This window comes from Marmota monax, unplaced genomic scaffold, assembly GCF_021218885.2.
Source record: "Marmota monax isolate L192 unplaced genomic scaffold, Marmota_monax_Labrador192_F-V1.1 WCK01_AAM20220418_F8-fsc00065, whole genome shotgun sequence".
Lineage (NCBI taxonomy): Eukaryota > Metazoa > Chordata > Mammalia > Rodentia > Sciuridae > Marmota > Marmota monax.
Genome location: NW_026694038.1, coordinates 9,536,150 through 9,556,644, shown reverse-complemented (window position 1 = coordinate 9,556,644; position 20,495 = coordinate 9,536,150). Strand labels below are relative to the sequence as shown.

General features: G+C 35.9%; 1 protein-coding gene across 9 annotated transcripts in view; it reads left to right on the top strand.

The window, feature by feature from the left end:
* The window catches only part of Srpk2 (SRSF protein kinase 2), a 215,953-nt gene that overhangs the window by 163,482 nt on the left and 31,976 nt on the right, over positions 1-20,495 (top strand). For all 9 annotated transcript variants that reach the window (XM_058585503.1, XM_058585504.1, XM_046464178.2 and 6 more), the window contains 4 exons: positions 3,092-3,200; positions 4,136-4,223; positions 4,451-4,538; positions 10,144-10,250. In XM_058585503.1, the coding sequence (XP_058441486.1) occupies positions 3,092-3,200; positions 4,136-4,223; positions 4,451-4,538; positions 10,144-10,250 (392 nt within the window). The remainder of the gene's footprint in view (positions 1-3,091; positions 3,201-4,135; positions 4,224-4,450; positions 4,539-10,143; positions 10,251-20,495) is intronic.

The window sequence follows — 20,495 nt, the reverse complement described above, 5'->3', positions numbered from 1 at the left end:
TTGATTTCTATAGAAATCAAGGAGTTGGATATGAGAATATATAATATATAGATCTGATAATATATATGTCATATTTTCAAAATTAAAAGTCAACTAAATGTTTTTGTACTTTCATTCATTTTATATCTTTGTGTTTAAGAATTACTTCTGTGTTCTTCTTGTTTGGTTGGTCTATTTTTAGAGACAGTATTTTAGCTGCCTGTGGGCTCCAGAGATACTGGACTGAACTAGTAATTTGTTTTTGTTCAACTTTGAGATCCCATAGAGAAAAGGAGCTGCTGCACTTCTGCAGTGATTACAGTGGAGATGGTGCCTTTTCTGGGTTTTTTTTTTTTTTTTTGCTCACAAGAACACACTGGCTATTTGAGAACTTGAATCTGAAACATACTAGTGACAGAGCTTTCTTCTCTTTATGCACAATTAACTTATAAATTATAAATTATATTTCATACATTTGATTCAGGTGGATTATGAACTCCCATTTTTACCCCGTAAACAGATTGCAGAATCACATCGGTTACACATCCACGTTTTTACATACTGCCATACTAGTGTCTGTTGTATTCTGTTGCCTTTCCTATCCTCTACTATATGTAATGTTTTGAACAACTAATAATAAAAATTAAAAAATAAATAAATAAATATAAAAGTCAGCATCAAAAATAAATAAATAAATAAAATTATGTTGCTTTTAACTACTCAGTTCTACTACTGCTCAGCTCTAGTACATAGAATTTATGTAATAAATTTAATTTGTATCCAGAAAAAAATATAAATTATAAAATAATTAACTTATTTTCAAGTCTCGATGTTAATGTTAGCAGTAATAAGTACTTTAGTACTTATTAGTTTTTTTAATATTTATTTTTTTAGTTGTAGTTGGACACAATACCTTTACTTATTTATTTATTTATTTTTAATGTGATGCTGAGGATCAGACTTAGGGCTCACACGTGCTAGATGAGTGCTCTACCGCTGAGCCACAACCCCAGCCAATTACTGTGTGGTTTTTTAAGTAAGCCATTCAGTGTTCCCTGTGTATCAGGTCTAGAAAACAGTCATCCAGTTATTAAAACATGGAGTGTCTTTCTTACTAGGGGCAAAAAACCATGGGCTTTGGAATTGCCTTTTTTCCCACCTTGTGTCCAACTTAGTGCTTAATATCTCTGACATTTGGTGCCTTCTGCAGCAATGTGGAAAGAATACCATCTAGTTTGCAGGGTGAATGTAAGGATTGAGCAAGATAGACATCACTGTTTCCTGCAATACCATGTTCCAAAAAGCTTGTTAACTGGAAGTCATTTCCTGAGAAAATATGTATGGAACATGTAGCATGTGCAATATGTGCCCTGTGCTCTTAGAGGTTCACAAAGCATGTTAAGACATTAGGCCTGTGGTGAAAAAAAATCTGCTTTGCTTTGTTTAACTTTTCATTTCCCAACTCCTTCCTTCCTTCTTTCCTTCCCTCCCTCCCTCCCCCCCCCCCCGGTCCTGTGTGGAACAGTTGTAATATATCATAAATCACTTTTGTTTCTTGGAACACAGATTTCAAAATAAAATGCCTAGTACAATGTTCCTTTTCTAATTGATACTTGATAAGCGTTTTCTTTGTTTTCTCCTTTTGAGTTCTTAATTTTAATGGTTTAAAAACTGTACTAGAAATCCAGAGACCATATCTTTCAATTACTTAGAGAATTAAACAAAAATTAAGTAATAAGCTATTTGATAATTTGCTCTGTTTTATTCCTGACTTAATATCATAGTTCATAGTTCTAGTTTACAGTGTTGTTACAGATTTTGATGTTAAAATCCAGGAAAAGCAAATACAATGTTCATAGCAGTAAGAATCTTAGAAATTCAGTGTCTGTTCAAATTCCTGCTTGATTAATTTGCCACTTTTAAAATATTAATAGTATTTATTGAATTGTAACTCAGAGCCCTCTGGGAGTTCACAAATATTTATTGAAAAATGTAGTTTACATACTTGCTGCACCTGTTTCGGCCTCTCAGCACTAGGCACGAACCATTCATATCTTTCTTGAGTGATTTGGGAATTCTGCATACTAAAAAAAATAAAAAATCACTGCTGGGGGTGTAGGTCAGTGATGGAATGCTTGCCTAGCATGCATAGGGCCCTGGGTTCTATCCCTAACACTGCCAAAAATAAAAGAAGAAATTGTGTGGGAGAGAGGGAGGAGAGAATATGAATATGAGAACATTAATGTTTTCATAGTAAAAATCAAATTTAAGACTAAAAGAGCAATGTTTGTTTTGGAAACAAGATGATTAAACTGTAGATAAAGAGAATAAAATTAATTTTATATCAAGGGGTAATGTTATAACAAGGGGTAATGTTAACATCCTTTTAGATTGTTCTTTATATGTTTCGTGGAATTGATGCCATATTATAATTCTGTTTTGTAGTCTACTTCCTATACTTAAAAATTCAGAGAGAAGGACTTTCTATGCCAGATGTCAGTGAGGCACCCTTCCCTCCCCTAAAAGTTCACTGAAAATAGGGTACCAGTCTTGCTTTGCCAATTGATTTCCTCATTTCTAAAGAATGTTTTTCCATGCAAAAGTTTCAGGTTGGAGGAAGAGTGATAAGAGGAACAAGCCATTTGGACGGTAAATTAAGATGTATGTTATACCATTACTTATTGGATATAGGAAAATGGTTGGTGTATACAAATTTATGCAGAGTAAACATCCTTTAATTTCCTGAATTTTGTTCAGATGCAAAAATAATTGAGTGTAATTTATAACTTAGAAGAAAAGTCATTTATAAATGTCAAGAATTGGTGTGTACATGTACATACATTGACTTAAAAACAAAACCTCAATTATTATTATTAGGGAGTACTGGATGATTTGTTGCCCTTCAAAATTCTTATTAAAATTAGCTAAAAGCCTAATGGGAATTCACAGAATACTTTTCTGATGTTGGAAGATAATCCTGAAAAAAATGAATTTAAAAATTTTAATGATGCTGTTATTTCAGACCTGTCATTCTTGACATCCAGAATTGATGAAGAAATGAAAATAGTACTATTTTCCTGGAATTCTGAATTTTCTTTTCTTTTCTTTTAAGGTGGCTATCATCCGGTGAAAATTGGAGACCTCTTCAATGGTCGGTATCATGTTATTAGAAAGCTAGGATGGGGGCACTTCTCCACTGTCTGGCTGTGCTGGGATATGCAGTAAGTGCTCTTTGTCATTTTTGCACTTGATTCCTGGTCTAGTTCAATATCCGTTTCCTAAGAAGATATAGCTGACGTTATTCTTACTATGTTATAGCATGTAACAGGCATGTAACCTCAGCTAGCTAGATTTTTTTTCTTATTATGAAGTTAAGTATTTGAAAATACCAGCTTTCTTCTCTATTTTTAAAGCTTTTTCCACAAAATTGCTTTTCATCAGGGGCATGTTACTTTTCTAGTAAATTATCCATATCAGAAAGCATTCAGATGTAAAATTAATAATGTGTAGGCTTTTCAAATTAGTTTTTGTGACATTAAACAAAAATTAAGTAATTAAAAATTAAAAGCCATGATCCAGCTGGATGCTGTAGTACATACCTGTAATCCCACCAACTCTGGAAGCTGAGGCAGGAGGATTTCAAGTTCAAGGCCAGTCTAGGCATCTTAGGGAGACCCTTTCTCAAAATAAAAATTAAAATGTTTAGGCACATAGCTTAGTGGTAAAGTGCCTCTGGATTCAATCCACAGTACAAAAGAGAGAGAGAGAGAGAATGAGAATATGAATGCGCGCGCGCCAGCCATGATCAATAGTAAGAAACTTAATTGCTGCTCAAGTCATATACACATGTATTTGTGTGTGTATATGAACTGAAACAAGAGTCACAGGAATACTTTTCCTTATTGTGTGATAGATAACTCTGACGTTTTCCTGGTCTATTCAATTTTAGTTAAGAAAAAGACAAGAAAAGCATGAAAGAAATTGTCTTTAATGCATGGATGCCCTATTAATTGTGGCCCCCAAATTTGCAAAATACCATTTTAGAAGAAAACTTATCAGAAGCTTCTCTATTGGATAGATGTTGTTGTAATCATCACCTTTTATGCTGATAATATAAATTACTATGCTTTTTTTTTTTTTTTTTTTTTTTTTTAAGGGGGAAAAGATTTGTTGCAATGAAAGTTGTGAAAAGTGCCCAGCATTATACAGAGACAGCCTTGGATGAAATAAAATTGCTCAAATGTGTAAGTACTGGAAAAATGTGAATAATGTAAGAAAAATAAATGACAAATTTTACTTAAGGGATTCTTCTTGGTGATACTAAATTGAAGTAGAATCTGTTTTTTGTTATTGTTGTTGTTAGTTCCAGTATCAAATCTTTTATTTGAAAAATATCACTTTGTTGGTTGGCCTAATGGAAAAAATTCTCCACTTCAAACTCCTGTTTTTGTGTCCATTTTTCTTTACATAGGTTCGAGAAAGTGATCCTAGTGACCCAAACAAAGACATGGTGGTCCAGCTCATTGATGACTTCAAGATATCAGGCATGAATGGGATACGTATCCTTTGCTTTTTCTGGGCGTGGGGATTGAACTCAGGAGCACTTGACCACTGAGTCACATCCCCAACCCTATTTCGTTTTTTATTTAGGGACAGGGTCTCACTGAATTGCTCAGCGCCTCACTTTTATACAGAGGCTAGATTTGAACTTGCAATCCTCCTGCCTTGGCCTCCTGAGCCACTGGGATTACAGGCATGTGCCACTGCTCCCAGCTCTATGCTTTGCTCTCCCCTCCACCCCCCAGTTGTAAAGGGACCTTTATTTTATTTATTTATATGTGGTGCTGATACTCAAACCCAGGGCCTCATACATGCTAGACAACCACTCTACCACTGAGCCACAGCCCCAGCCCTATCCTTTCCTTTTTTTTTTTTTTTTTTAAATATTGTTTAGTTGTCAATGGATCTTTATTTTATTTATTTATATGTGGTTCTGAGAATCAAACCCAGTGCCTCATACATGCTAGGCAATGCTCTACCACTGAGCCACAACCCCAACCCCCTATCCTTTGCTTTTTGATGACTAAAATATAATGTACTTTTTTCTTCTTACTTTTATTTTTTTTTTTTATTTTAATATTTATTTATTTATTTTAGTTTTTGGCGGACACAACATCTTTGTTTGTATGTGGTGCTGAGGATCGAACCCGGGCCGCAGGCACACCAGGCGAGCGCGCTACCGCTTGAGCCACATCCCCAGCCCCTTCTTCTTACTTTAAAAAAAAAAAGATTATTTTAAGTTTTTGTATACTTGTTTCTGTTGCATCCCTCCACATTAGGCCTCTAAGATTATCGAGAAGTCTAATAAGTAGTACATCTAGTGTGGTCTGTTAGTGGTTTTGATATAATAGTGTCTTTGACAGTGAAAAAAACAAATAGCAAAACTTGGCCTGGTTTTTAATAGAATTTGTTTTGTTTTATTTCTTCTTCAGTAATTGTGGTGAACTTTATTTTTGCAGTGGTTGGTGAAAGTGTGTGCCAGCACTTCTTTGTGCTTTAAACCTTTTAAAATCAGTGTACAGGGGGCATGTATGTGTGCTCCAATAGCTACAAAGTACTGCATGAGGCTGAAATGTATTTGCTTATTATGCAGTAAGAGGAAAAATGCTACTTTAATGCTGATATCCCAAAGTTGCATTCAAGTGATATTGATATTGTATAGTCCTAATAACTCTGAATTCTGTTTCTAGGATGATACAGCTGAGACTTTGAATTAGTTCTTCCTGCAGAGTATAATCTTCCTGCTGGTGAACGTGGAAGATCTGATATTTTTTATTTTTGATGTGTGTATTTGGTTTTCAAGTTCTGGGGATTGAACTTTGGGCTTCCTGCATAGTAGGCAGGCACTCTAGCACTGAGCTACATCCTGAGCCCCTGATTTTCTTTCTTTTCCCTCCAGTTTGTCTGCTTTACAAAAGCCTGGTAAAAGGAAAGTGATAACATTTTCTGTAGTAATTGGTAAATGGACTAGATCTCCAGTGTTTTTCTATTAAAGCTTTAATTATGAAGAATTTTAAACATACATAAAAGCAGAGAGTGTAGTACAGTGAATTTCTGAAAATCCATTACACAGATTCAATGTTTGTTAAGGTCTGGCCCTAATTTCTTCATCTAGCATTTCTCTCTTGCTGAATTATTTTAAAACAAATCCTAGAAGTCATGTTTTTTTTTTTTTAACCTACATAAATGTCAGTGTGCAGTTTGTAAAAATATGTGGATTGGTTTTTTAAACATGACCATAAAACTCACTGAATAAAATTCATTCAAATTTTCTTGGTATGGCAAAAATGACTTTTTTTTTGTACCTAGGGTTGAACCCAGGGGTGCTTACCCACTGAGCCACATCTTCAGCCTTTTTATTTTGAGACACAGTCTCTTTGAGTTGCTTAAACTCTCGTTAAATTGCTATAGTTGACCTCAAACCTGCCATCCTTCTGCCTCTGTCTCCCGAGTTGCTAGGATTGTAGGCATGCACCACCATGTGCAAAAATGACTTTTTTTTTTTTTTAAGGTACCTGGGATTGAACTCAGGGGCACTCCACCATTGAGCCCCATGTCCAACTATATTTTGCATTTTATCTAGAGACAGGGTCTCACTGAATTTGCTTAGTGCCTCACTTTTGCAGAGTCTGGCTTTGAATTCGTGATCCTCCTGCCTCAGCCTCAGCCTCAGCTTCCTGAGCCACTGGGATTACAGGCATGTGCCTGTAATGACTTTTTTTTTTTTTTTCCCCTTAAACATCTATTTTTTAATTGTAGGTGGACACAATACCTTTATTTTATTTTTATGTGGTGCTGAGGATCAAACCCAGTGCTTCACGCATGCTAGGCAAATGCTCTACCTCTGAGTCACAACCCCAGCCCTCAAAAATGACTTTTTAAAAGACCTTCACTAGACCACAAATAAAGTAAGTATATTTTAAATTAAAAATAGCAGTAGCAGGGGCTGGGGCTATAGTTCAGTTGGTAAGAGTGCTTGCCTAGCACATGTAAGTTCGATCCTCAGCACCATATAAATATAAAATAAAGGTATTGTGTCCATCTTCTACAAAAAATATTTTTTTAAAAAAGACTTGAATCACACTTCCAGAGACAAGGTTATTTTATCTTAAGTTATTGTTCTTTTAAGTTTTCACCCACTTAATTGAGTTGTGTAATTTAAGATTAACTTGTTTAGTTTATAGTTCTTCTCTCTTTCTTGGGAAATACTACAAGAATATCTGCTTTCTCCAAAAGAAATTATCCTGGTAGAAAGTATTGTTCTTGAAAGATGAAATAGTTTCTTCTTTAGCTCCTGATTGCCTTTTAGAAAGGATGGCCTTCATTCTCATTCTAGATCCTGTTAGAAAATAAATGTGTACATCCAGAAGACAGAGCTAAGCCAAGCATGATTTCTCTTTCTCTTGTGAGAATGGCAGTTGTTCAAGTACCTGTTAGTTTTGAGGGATCTAGGATTAAGTGATTGGAATTGTGGAAAGGAGATGCTGGTTTATCTTCCCTCTCCCTTTGCCTGGTAATTTGGGGAAAAGGCAGCCCTGCAGGCAGATGACACAGAGCAAAGTTTCCCAAAGCATGTAGCTCAAAGATGAGAGCACAATGGAGAGGAGATAATTCGTGTTGTTTCCAGAAGACTTAGTCCTTATTTTCATGTTGGATCCTCTGAGATGCCCTTTGCGTAATTTTGGTGGATGATGCTTTCATTTCCTGATGTTCAATTAGAGTACATCTGATGAGTCCTATAGGGTACATCAGAGCTAAGGTCTTCTCATGTCAGATCTTTTGCTCTTTCATTTACATTGTATTTGAATAGATCCGGTAAATTGTTACTTGATATTTTCAAGCTCCAGAAGTTTCAGGCACAGGTCATCTCCCTGCTTAAATCCCAGAATGACATTGGTGTCTGCATCTACTTAGTCATGATCCTGTAAGGGAGTACTTTGTCACTCTATGTGCTGGAGTAAACCTTTGTTTATAGAAACTGGATTCAGATACTGGAAAGTAGAAAAAACTGCTGATGTTAGCTCAGCCTTTGCCTCAAGACCATTTCTCCTAAATACTTCTTTTTTTTCTAGTAACTAGGTGGGTAAGTAGTGCTGGATTTCTTTGTCCCTGCTTTAGCCTGTTTCTTTAAGGGCACGATAGCAGCTTACTCTGTGCCAGACCCATAAGGTTATTCCTGAGACCACAAACAGGGAGAGGGTTTCTTTGGAGAAACTACCTGATTTGTAGGTAAATAGAATTTTCCTTAAGAAAGGAAAATTGGCTATGTTTAGTGTTAAATAAAATGCTAAGAAATCATTATGTATTACCAATGCTTTGAGAAGACTTGGGTCATATGTCTGCTACTAACTTTAATTCTTAGTTTGTCATTTTTGTAATAAGACTGGGAACTAGTAAGAAATGCTGGCTTTAGATCATCTTTGCATATGTCTGTAGTGCATAAGTTCTTCAAGAGAAGAAAACATTTTTCTTCTTTTCACTGAAAATAATTAATAGCTATTATGATCATATGGTTGATCGTATAAAAATATTAAATCAGCTTATCTTTTTTTTTTTTGTATCAGGGATTGAATTCAACTATTGAGCCACATCCCCAGCCCTATTTTGTATTTTATTTAGAGACAAGGTCTCACTGAGTTGCTTAGTGCCTCACTTTTGCTTTGAAATTGGAATCCTCCTATCTTAGCCTTCTGAGCCTCTGGGATGACAGCATGTACCTCCGTGCCCAGCTAACTTATTTTATTTTTTAAATAATGAAGCCTACTGTAAGCCTCCAATGATGATCAAAATATTCTCAAAGGGTTTTAGGGCAGTTTAAAACCTTCTCATATAAATGGCATGAAGATACTCTATGGGAAATTGGTGGGTGATAGTTTTGGAGGGTCAGTAGAAACTCTGATTTTCAAAATCCACTTGTTGGAGTGGTTGAGGAATGTTTCGTTGTATGTGCCCTATCTTCTTTATCCAGTCATCCATCATTGGACATGTAGGCTGTTCCATATCTTGGCTGTTGTGAGTGGTGCTGCAGTAGTCATAGGACTGCAGATACCTGTGTGAGATCTTGATTTCAATTCCTTTGTATACCTTTATTATCTTAGTGGTCATGTTTTCCTAGGTGTATACTGATCTGTAATCACATTAAGATGTGCATATTAAATATATACAACTTTTTATATGTCAGTCCTATCTCTGTTAAGTGGTTTTTAAAAAATTTGAAGGGCTTCTGATTTCTGAGTTTTCATTATTGCAGAATGGTCCTAATACTCTATCTTAAATTGTAATCATACATTCTTAACAGCTACCTATAGTTTTTAAATGGATCTGGTTATGCAATGAAAGATATTTTTGAAGAAAAAGATTAAAAATCTCTCTCTCTCTCTCTCTCTCTCTCTCTCTCTCTCTTTCTCTTTTAATACTAGTGATTAAACCCAGGGGCACTTAACCACTGAACCACATCCCAGTCCCTTTTTAATATTTTATTTTGAGACAGGGTCTCGCTATGTTGCTAAGGCTGGCTTTGAACTTTTGATCCTCCTGCCTCAGCCTCCCAAGCTCTGGGATTACAGGCATGTGCACTGCACCTGGTGTTTGGTAAATTTCTATTTGATAATGTATTATTTGTGACCTCCTTCATTAGAGGTTTAGGCAGGCAATTAGGACTCTTAGGGCCCTGCAATTCTGTTTTTTCCACATCAGTTCTTGTGAGGTTTCAGTCTGACCCATTTTCTTCTTCCTCTGTATGTGCTGAGAGAATAGTATGGGGCCAGGAGAGTACCATGAAGGTTGGGCTAGAATCTGCTTTGGCCACCTTTGTACCAAGACACATATCTTCATTTCCACAGTGGGGGCAATTATATATTTCCTGAGGTGGTGTAAAGTACATATTGAACAATGTATGGCACATAATAAATATTACCACTTCTCTTTATTTAGGTAAGAAACCTCAACTGACCACTTTTGGTATTACAGATACTATTATTGTGGTGTTTTATGAGCAAATAACTGTGTTGTAAATGACAGAATGCTGTTGCTTCTGCTTTTGCTTTTCACTAATTGCCATATTCCAGGAAATGCATCCACAAACGATCCTTAACCATGTCCCAGATGTCTGCATGGTCTTTGAAGTGCTTGGTCACCACCTCCTCAAGTGGATCATCAAGTCCAACTATCAAGGCCTCCCAGTGCGTTGTGTGAAGAGTATCATTCGACAGGTGAGGCCTCTGAGGATGCCTCCATCTCTAATCCCCACTTGTTTATCTGTTCCACACAGATATTTGTTTTGAAAGAGTGAATGAATGAATAACATTTTGAAAACACTTGTGAAATCAGTTTTATATTTATTTAATGATATTCCATGCTGTGTTGTAAAGAAAGCAGTATATAAATATTGGGCATACATTTCTTATATATCAATCCTCTGATATAGTGATACAATATAATCAGAGATTATTGTATGCAATATACTTACTCAAAACATTCCATTTAGGTCCTTACAAAATAATTTAGAACAAGTAATTTATTGGGTTCATTTACTATTTCTAACTATCCTTGGATGGAGTGAAAAATCAAAAATTAACTTGAGTAGTTTTCAGACTCAAAGTTATAAGGGGAATAAGTTTTGGGGATCTGATTTACAGTGGTGACTGTAATTAGCAATACTGTTTTGTATACATGAAATTTATGCAAAGAATTTATCCTAAGTATTTCCTCCACACAGAAAGATAACTGAGAATAATGGATAAATAAGTTTATTAATTCATGTATAATTATTTATAACACAGTATATACATGTGTGAAAACTTGTATTACACAGGAAATGTATTCAATTTTCATTGTTAATTATACCTCAACAGGAGTTCAAAAAGTTAGGGAAAAGAATACATGGGTCATGAGAAGAGGGCCCGGAGAGAGAAAGGCTCTGCATTAACTTATTTCAGTTGTATTGAGATACTTCAGTCCAATTGAGTTTAAGTCATATTGGAAATACTGCATAATGAAAGTGTGTAATAATCAGAAGATGTCCTAATTAGCAGTGTTTACCTGATTCACTTTTTTGCATAGAATGTATAAGTCTGCTTTCTATTCATTGATCATACTTTCTAAATTAGGAAAATTGCAGTTGAGACTTATCCTGGATTATCTGTTATGATGTAATGGAAATTTACCGTGAATGATTCTGCAGAGTAATATATCAAGGAGATGCTTGTTTACTTGAGAAGGGGGCTATGTGTCTATCACCAGGCCCAGACCTTGAGCTAGGCCTACCCATGGGTTCCAGGCATCAAATACTTGCCTCAGTCCCAAATTCCTAAATAGGAAAAGAATCATAATTATTCAGAAAGTTTTGTGAATTCAAGAGATAGGTACCTAAAATAGAACCTTCCTTAGATAGTTTATGTTTGCATTTAGGCTCATGAGTAGGTTTCTAAGCCTATTGTATAAAAATTTTGAAGCTTAAATTTGTATGTTAAAAACATCCTAGAGTTTGCTCTTGAATTGTGTGAAAAATTTTGTTTAGCCTGCCTCTGTATTTATCTCCCCACTTATCTTTAACTTTTGTGCTGAAGATTGGCAAGTTATTTTCCAGATTACAGGTGTTATTTGAGAGGAGGAAGGGTTAGAAAGGGAAAGGTTTTTTGCATTAGCTTGTCTCAGTTGGGCTAAGATACTTCTACATAATATGCTAGGGGTGTATGCATGGCTTTGTAAATTTTGTGACTTTTATTAAATAATATATCTGTTCCCTTTTAGATTCCAGGTAGTATCATTTCATTCATTTAACATAGGCTAATATCTCAAATGAATGAATAATTTCTCTTTAATGTGGAGGAGGCTATACAGTGAGAGTGAAATTAATGTTAATTAGAGTCATTCTATCCCTCAATGACACTCAGGCATTCGTTAACTTTTAGTGGCAACTCTTTTAAAAATTTACATTAAATCTTGGTAAGACTTTTGTAATTATTTCTGATTAAATCATTAAAGGTTAAAGGATTTGCATATTCTAATAAACAATAAATAATTCCAGAAATGGCTTTCTGCATACATATCACACAGGTTCCATCATCTCCCAGAACCCTATACTTTCAAAAATGTTTGATACTACCATAGTGGTTGATCCCATCCCTCCAGCAGGCTTGGCAGTGTAAGAAGGGGAATCTGCAGGTGAATCATTGGTGTTCATTTTATATACCAGAATGGGAAAGCAAAATCTGGTCATTCTTAGCAAGTGAAGAAGTCTGTAAGTCTAAAGTGAAGTTCTGCGAGTTGCATGGAACTTTTGTGTATAATTGCTGTATAAACAGTTGATTTAATGACTGTTATCCTCACCGATCTCACATGTCCTTATCTTTGTAGCAACTGAGGAAGAGCTATTGTGGTGTTTGTCATTGATCCAGAAAAAATTTTGATTTTGTCACATAGATTTCACTTTGTTCTATATGCCTTATTAATGGAATTCATCATTTAGGGTGTGTGTGAACCCATCTTTATTTAAGAAAAATATTATGGAATCTGGATTTTTTTTTTCTTAAAGCTTACTTAGAATATTCAGTGTAATAAATTGTTACATCTCTTTGTTAGTACTCTGAATATCTGTGTTTCCCTTCGTTACCCCAATTCAGCTTCTGTTTTCAGTATTTCTGACTCCTGGTAGTAGTAGGAAGATCCTTTATTGATGAACCTCACAGTTTTTTCTTTTGTTTTGTTTTTTTAATTTCTCAGAAAAAGGCAAGTTAGGGCAATTTCTTAATATTCTTTCACTATTAACCTTTTTTACCTTAGAAATCAGGTGTTTCTGACTATCTTTCAGTCACCCTTGTGGCTCTGTCACTTGCATTGCATCACCAGGTACACAGCCATTGAACTCTGCTGTGCTCATGCCTTTTACTTTTGATGTTCTTTGTATTTTCAGTGCCATCATCATCAGTGAAAATTTATCACCTCCTGCCAGTACCTTTCGTAGGCCTCTGCTCTCCCAGCATACAGCCCATCTTGTTCTATATTGTTTTCCTTTCCATTGCCAGGACCTTCTGAAAAGCAAGCCTTGCTTTAATAGTGTATATTCCCCAATTGTAAACCTTTCGTGGCTTCCATTGCCTAAAGCTTGTTCAAACTTATGAAGCAGTATATAGTGATTAATAGCTTGGATTTGGAGTCAGATATATCCCACTTGAGCCAAAGAACTTTGTCCACAATGCTCCTCAAGCTGAAATTTGATGAATAAAGTGGGAATAATTCAGTAATAATGATACCTTCCTCCTTAGATTATTGTAAAGAGAAGATGTAAAGAGACTCTACTATTAATATTAGCAAATATTTATTCATTGCTTAGTATGTGCTAGGCATAGTTGTGAGTACTTGATGTGATTTAATTTACTAAATCCTCACAATAGTGCTCAAAATAGGTGTTATTTTCCTGATTTTATGGACGAGTAAACAAGCATAGAAAGGCAAAGTAATTTGTCCCTAGTTGGGATGTTATTTAAAAAGTAGCAGGTAGCAGAAATGGAAACCCAGAGAGTCCGGCGCCAGAGCTCAAGTGTTCACCATTTTTTTGCCAAGCAGTATATTATATGTTTGGAATTTTACCAGGCCTGTGTTAAATAGAAGTTGAACCACTTTTTCCAGAGAACCTGTTTAAAGGTTCTCTGCCATCTGGTGTCATCTCATATTTTCTCTCACAAACAGTAATTTATATCTTTCAGGTACACAGTTTCCTTCCTGGAGCTTATGAATATTCAAAGATGTACCAACAGAATTTTTATTCATAAGTTTTTGCTTGTTTCATTTTGTAGTTAGTTTATGAAAACTACTTAATGATGATCATTTTGACCCCTTAATATATCTTGCTTTTTTTTTTTTTTTTTAACTGGGGATTGAACTCGGGGGCACTCAACCACTGATCTACATCCCCAGCCCTATTTTGTAGGGTCTCACTTGCTTAGGGCCTCGCTAAATTGCTGAGGCTAGCTTTGAATTTGTGATCTTCCTGCCTCACCTCAGCCTCCCAAGCTGCTGGGATTCAGGCATGCGCCCCACGCTGGGCACATGTTGCTCTTTATTATCTCTGTATTTTTATTTCTATTGTTCTAAGCTGCTGAAAGTAGTACCATCCTTTTTGTTTTCTACACACATTCCTAAGGCTTAACCAAAATCCTCGGTGACAAATGCCTCTTACCACCCCAGGTAACAGTGTTATTTCTTCCCTCCCTGGGACACCTACAGCCCACACTGAGTCCTTTACCTTATTTCCAAGTCTTCTCAATCCTGGCACTATTGACATTTTGGACTGTATAATTCTTAGCTGGGGAGGCCTGTCCTGTACATTGCAGCGTCCCTGATGTCTATACCATAGATACCTCTGAATTTTGTCAAATGTTCCCTGGGGAGCTAAATTCCCTCTCATTGAGAATCATTTGGGTAGGGTAAAAGACAAGGTGTAGATGCTGTAGCAACAAGATTTGATTTCAAATTCTAGCTTTGATATTCCTATTTTGTGACCCTGACCAAGTTATTTATCCTGTATGAGTCTAGCTCATCATTTTTAAGCTTTGGATAATAATGAACAGGTTGTAGCTTTAATGTGGAGATTAATAATAAAAGACTATTTATGAAGCATCCACCACAGTGAGCAGTACAAACTAGTCATTGTGTCTCCCCAGCTCCTTTGTGGTTGCCTTGAAATGAAGGATTGTGTATTGTGAGTCACACATCTCTTGTTATCTTTTTTCATACATTGGAGTATCCAGAAGTATTGTGGGTAGGTTGTTTTACCTAAATGATGGAAGAAATATAACCCCCCCCCCCTTTTTGTGGTTGACCTTTCTATGATTTAAAGGGCTCATAGATATATGTTACTATTTGTTTACTTTCTAAAGGTAACGACAAAATTGATTCAACTGTTCTTTTAGGATTTCCTGTGTATTATAGTCAATCCTTTGATCAGTTCTTAGCTGTCCCTCTTTAGCCACGGTGTCCCTGTGCTGATACAAAAAAAGCACTATCCTGATGAATTGTGGTTGTGGATGTGGGGGACACACTGTGCATCCCCATCCCCGGTCTTCTCAATTGATGATTCTGTGGCCTCAAGCATGATGGAATCTTGTGCTGTTTGCCTCCAGTCTTTCATTTTTTTTTTTCATGTTAAATCAATTTATTGAACTCTACTATGTCTACCCCCCTTTTAAATTTATTTGTTTTTTTTAGTTCTACATGACAGTGTAACGTATTCTGACATTATACATACATGGAGTATGACTTCTCATTTTTGTGGTTGTACAAGATGTGGAGTTACACTGGTTGTGTATTCCCCTACAAACATAGGAAAGTTATATCTGATTCATTATACTGTCTATCCTATTCCCATCCTCCCCTTTTCCCCATTTTTAAACTGAATAGAAAGGAACTTGTTTGGCATTAAAGGAACTTGTTTCTGGTACATTAAAAGATGTACCTCAGGTGACAGTTTCTTTAAAATCCTTTGGTCCCATTTAAAAGTGGTTTTGACTTTCTTATGTAATTCAAATGAAGTTGGCCTTTTACTTTTCAGAGTTTTATAGTTTAACTCAGTGCTTTTTATAGAAATCCTTTAAGAAGGTGACTACTTGCCATTAGTAAAATGTGGTGTGCCCTTCTATAAAGGGCGAGACTGTGGTTTTGGTGACTTTATTGTAATGCTATAACAACAAGCAGTTACAGCTTATAGCCCTGGAATTTTAAATTATTAGTAATCTATGATCGTGATCCTGTGCTCAGTTTTCACGTTCCTTAAGGCATTGTTGCTTTATATGCTTTATTTGTAGTATGCCAACTATACACCAGTGAGAACAGTGGTGTTATTTATGCTCTATGTTCCACAGAAGATGCTGCACAGAGAGGACAAAATCTTCCCCAGCATTCCACAGTTACTCTGGTGGATTGGATACTTGATCCATGCATTAAACTGTGTGAAACTGTGGGATAGTGTGAAGTATGTGTTTTCTCAATCTCATTCTCTGTGGCAGACCCTGTGGCAGATTGTTTTTTTCTTATCACTGTCTAATTTTTTTAATACACTTTTCATTCATTTAGCATTTAAATTATTTCCCTTGTCCCAGTTATCAATAAATTCATTGTGATTGAACTAGTATCGTTCAATTTTAGTACAGAAGCTTGATTTTAAATTATCAGACATTTCAATATTAGATTTGTTTGGTGTGGTGTAGTCCTTGTGATTCTGCATAAACTTGCCATTCTCAGAATCCTGGGTCCTCAGCTCACAGTTTGAATAGAATAGAAGTAAGCCTCCTTTGAATAGAAGTAAGCCTCCTTTGGGCTCCCTGCAGGCTGAGTGCTGGGTGCAGCAGCAGCACCTTCCTTCTTCCTTTCAGCAGTATAGCTGCTGGATTTTCTTATTCATTCTCACAATTTAGAGATTTCAGAGCAATGTGGCTAAATACAGTGTCCATAGAATTTTTCTGTCTGAGCATGTGTCTCATTCTTGTACTCTTTTATTATAATAAGTATTTCCCATACTTATTCATTCAGGTTAACATGATGGTTTTCACAACCATTTTGCAGGATTTGCCTTATGTCTGTCTTATTGAGGAAGAGCTTTGCTAGTATGAAATTTTCTGGGCTTGTGGAAAGCCCTCTGGTGTTTTCCTGTACACCCACAAGTAATTAATATCTAAATTAAGGACTTCTGCTTGGGGCCAGCCTCCTCTCCTCTGCCAGCCCATCTGGCTGCCTGTTGGGACTCCCTTGGAGCTTCATTAGAGTGTTACCAACAGGGTAGGAGCCAGGCAGTCTCATCTCCCAATGTCCTATGTTTAGGTGTGGTAGGAAGAAAGTTCTCACATTGTTACCAAAATCAGAACATAGTTTGGAAAGGTGCTCTCATTCTTTACTCTTCACAGTTTACAGTTTGGAGGGAGGGGCGCTTCACTCTCTGGACACTGATGAGTCAGCAAGATAGCCTTCTAACATAGGCTCCACACTTGTTCCTCCTTTTATCTGCAAGATTACAGACTTGTTTCAAGCAAGTCATGTTGGAGAGGGGCAGATTATGTTGTTAAAACCTGTGGCAAATGATATCTGGAATGGCTGTTGGTATAGAGAAAGAAATCTAGTAGACCATCTTGTCCATGTTCCAGATTTTACAGGTGAATTTGAAGTTTAGGGACAGGAAGGGACATTCTCTGAGCTTGTAGCTAGCTAGTTCTGACATCAGAAACTGGATTTTTTTCCTGCCTTGGATTCTGCACTACTTCACATGGAGAAACCTGGCACCTACTCTTGAAGTATGTGATCTGGCTCCTTTCAATGGATGATTGATGACTGACCCTGCCCCTGGCCTATTTGTGGTTGGTTTGATCTCGGCTTTTCCAGCAAAGGGATCTCTACAGCTTCTGCTGCTTCCTGCTGATGATACGCCAAGTATGTTTTTTAGGCAATTGAGAAAAACATACATTAATTAGACAAATGAAGAAAACAGAAAAATTAATAAATTAGGCATAGTGACACACACCTGTTATCTCAGGTACTCAGAAGGCTCAGGTAGGAGACTCACAAGTTCTAAATCAGCCAGGCAACTTAGGGAGATCCTGACTCATAAAATAAAAAGGGGCAGGGAAAAAATACTAAAGGTTCCTGAATTTTAATCAGATTTTTCAGGGGGAGATCCATCCTTTGGCATGAAGCTTGATTCATTATTTTTATTTCTCCTCCATCATGGTTATTCTGTGTAAATGGTTGTAAGATTTCTCATCAGTGTTGGTCTAGGATACTTTATTACTTTAAACACCACTGTTTACAAACAAAATGCTGCTTTTGAAAATTAAATTGTTGTTCTTAGCTATAACAAAATATTGTTTTTTTTAGAAAAAGATAAATGTTCAAAATTTTAAAAAATTAAGGAATCAAATTTTTATTCATGGAATGTTACTTTAAAAAAAAAATCAACAAAGCTCTTTTAATATATTAGAGATCGAAATAGCTGAGACCAGAGAAGTTTAGTAAGTGACTTGGGAAATTATGGTTATGTAGTCAGTATAAATACAAGTCATCTAACTTAGTTCAGTTTACCATTTGTTCCTAACTAACTTAGTTCAGTTTTACCATTTGTTCCTAGTTCCTGTTTTGTAGACTATGTTTTTATGTCTGATTCTTACTATGTTTGTGTATGATTCATGTGTTTTTACCCTTTTTGAGACATGAAAATGGAAGGTTAACCACCTGCCCTGGGTGTAGAATGTTTGTGTAGCAGTTTAAGAGCAGATCATATTTTAATGCTGCTACACCTCCTAAATGATCTGCATTTATTAATCAACTTACTTATTTTGTCCCAGTGGTAGAGTCTTTCCCTTGTGTTCTTTGTCAGACATTATAGTCAGGGCTTCCCAAGGAAAGGTAGCCCAGCTGAGTGCTATAGCCAATATTTTAAGAAGTCTGGGACCTTAAGTTCTCCAAAGAACACTTTGCTTATCTTGAGCACATTGTTATCTTTGGGAACATATGTTAACACATTTGTGTACTGAGTCACAGTATCTTTTACCTGTGTAGCCTCCCACACAGTGAAACATCTTTAAAAGGGAAAGAAACCAAGGTGGATAGATAAGGGCAACTTGTTCATGAAAGATGGTTAAAAGATATTTTAGGAAAGCAAAATATTAACTCCAAGTAAATTCGTAAATATTTCTACTTTGAGTTAATTTTTGATAACTGAAATTTAAGTTGGAATAAATATCAGCTGTTTAAAAATTTTCCAAAATTTGTTCCTTGTGCCTGTTCATTAATATCTTGTAATTCTCAGAATCTCTCTTGTTTGGATTAAAAATTCCACATTATTACTCAGTTTGCACAAGGAAGATACATGAAATGTCAGTGAACCACATATAGACCCATTGGATTATGTTCCCTTCAGGTGTATACCCTGTACTTTTTGTATATACATAATGATGTCTGTCTGACTGTTGGTTCTTTGACATTCTAAACATAATTAAACATTTTAATTGAGGTATTATTTTAAACAGTAAGTATTCTAAATTTAAAAATCAGAAGCATTTCTTTAGGCTTTTTTTATTCCCCCATTTTACTGGTACTTACTAACAACTTGTCAGTATTTTGGTATTGTGCTGTGATTCATCTTTTTTTTTTTTTTTTTTTTTTTAATTAATCCCATTACTCCCAGCCATTACCAAGAATGTGTAAGCTCTATGAGGACAGGAGAACTGTTAAGGGCTTTGAAGTTGCAGAACTCTGTTTACTGTTGTATATCAAACACCTCAAATAGTTCATAGCCTGTGAGTTCAGATGATATAGTTTCAGTGAATTCATGTGAAAATGCTTCCTATGAAAAGTTATTTTAAGTGATCATAGATGTTTTAATACCTGTGTAATCCCTGTTCAAGAGACAGATAAACTGATTTTCTTTCAAAAAATTTGGTTCCTTCTCACTTCGTAATGTTTCATCCTTGAAGGTTATTTAGCCAGCTATTCATGGTAGGCAGACACACTGGGATTTTGCTGGGTGTTACCTAGTTTTGGATGATGCAGTGTATCTTTTGCTTATCTCTTTTACATTTCCAGTTTCTTGTGGACAAGATGCCCAAATGACTTAATATTTAAATGGTGATATTTGTATTTCTAATGTATGGAAAAGTATATTCTAAAAATTAATTTTTATGTGGAAATAATTGCAGAGAAACATTGTCCTTGCATTGAGGTCGCTGGCACTCTGTAAGGTTTTGTTTGGTTTGAGGTGATGTGCATGTGTATGTTTTGGTTTAATGTTTTCTTTTAATTTAAGGCTGTAGTGCTATTAGCTATCAGAGCTATTTTTTGGTTAAATTATATCCTTCTTGGGGCTGGGGATATAGCTCAGTTGGTAGAGTGCTTGCCCAGCATGCACAAGGCCTGGGTTCAGTCCCCAGAACCACCAAACGGGAAAAAAAAAAAAAATTATGTCTTCCTTTTACTGAAATATTAAAAATGTATGTGCATCATTAACCACTAGGAATATAAAAATCAAAACGAAAAATGCAAGTTGGGGGCTGGGGTGGTGACTCAGTGGTAGAGTGCTCGCCCAGCATGCATAAGGCACTGGGTTCGATCCTCGGCACCACATAAAAGCAAACCAATGTATCCACCTAAAAAAACTAAAAGATAAATAAATAAATAAATATTAAAAAAAGAAAGAAAGAAAGAAAAATGCAAGTTGGGTTTGATGACATTCCTGGAGCCCTAGCTATTTGGCATGGTGAAGCATGAGGATTGCTTGAGTCCAGGAGGTTAAGACCTGCCTGAGAAAGAGTGAGACCCTGTCTCAAAACAACAGCAGCTAAAATGAGATACCACTTCATACCCACTAGTGTGACTACAATAAAAAAGATAGTTAATGTTGGTCAGAATGAAGAAATTGGAACCCTCATATGTTGCTGGTAAGAATGTAAAAGGAATAAGCACTATAGAAATCA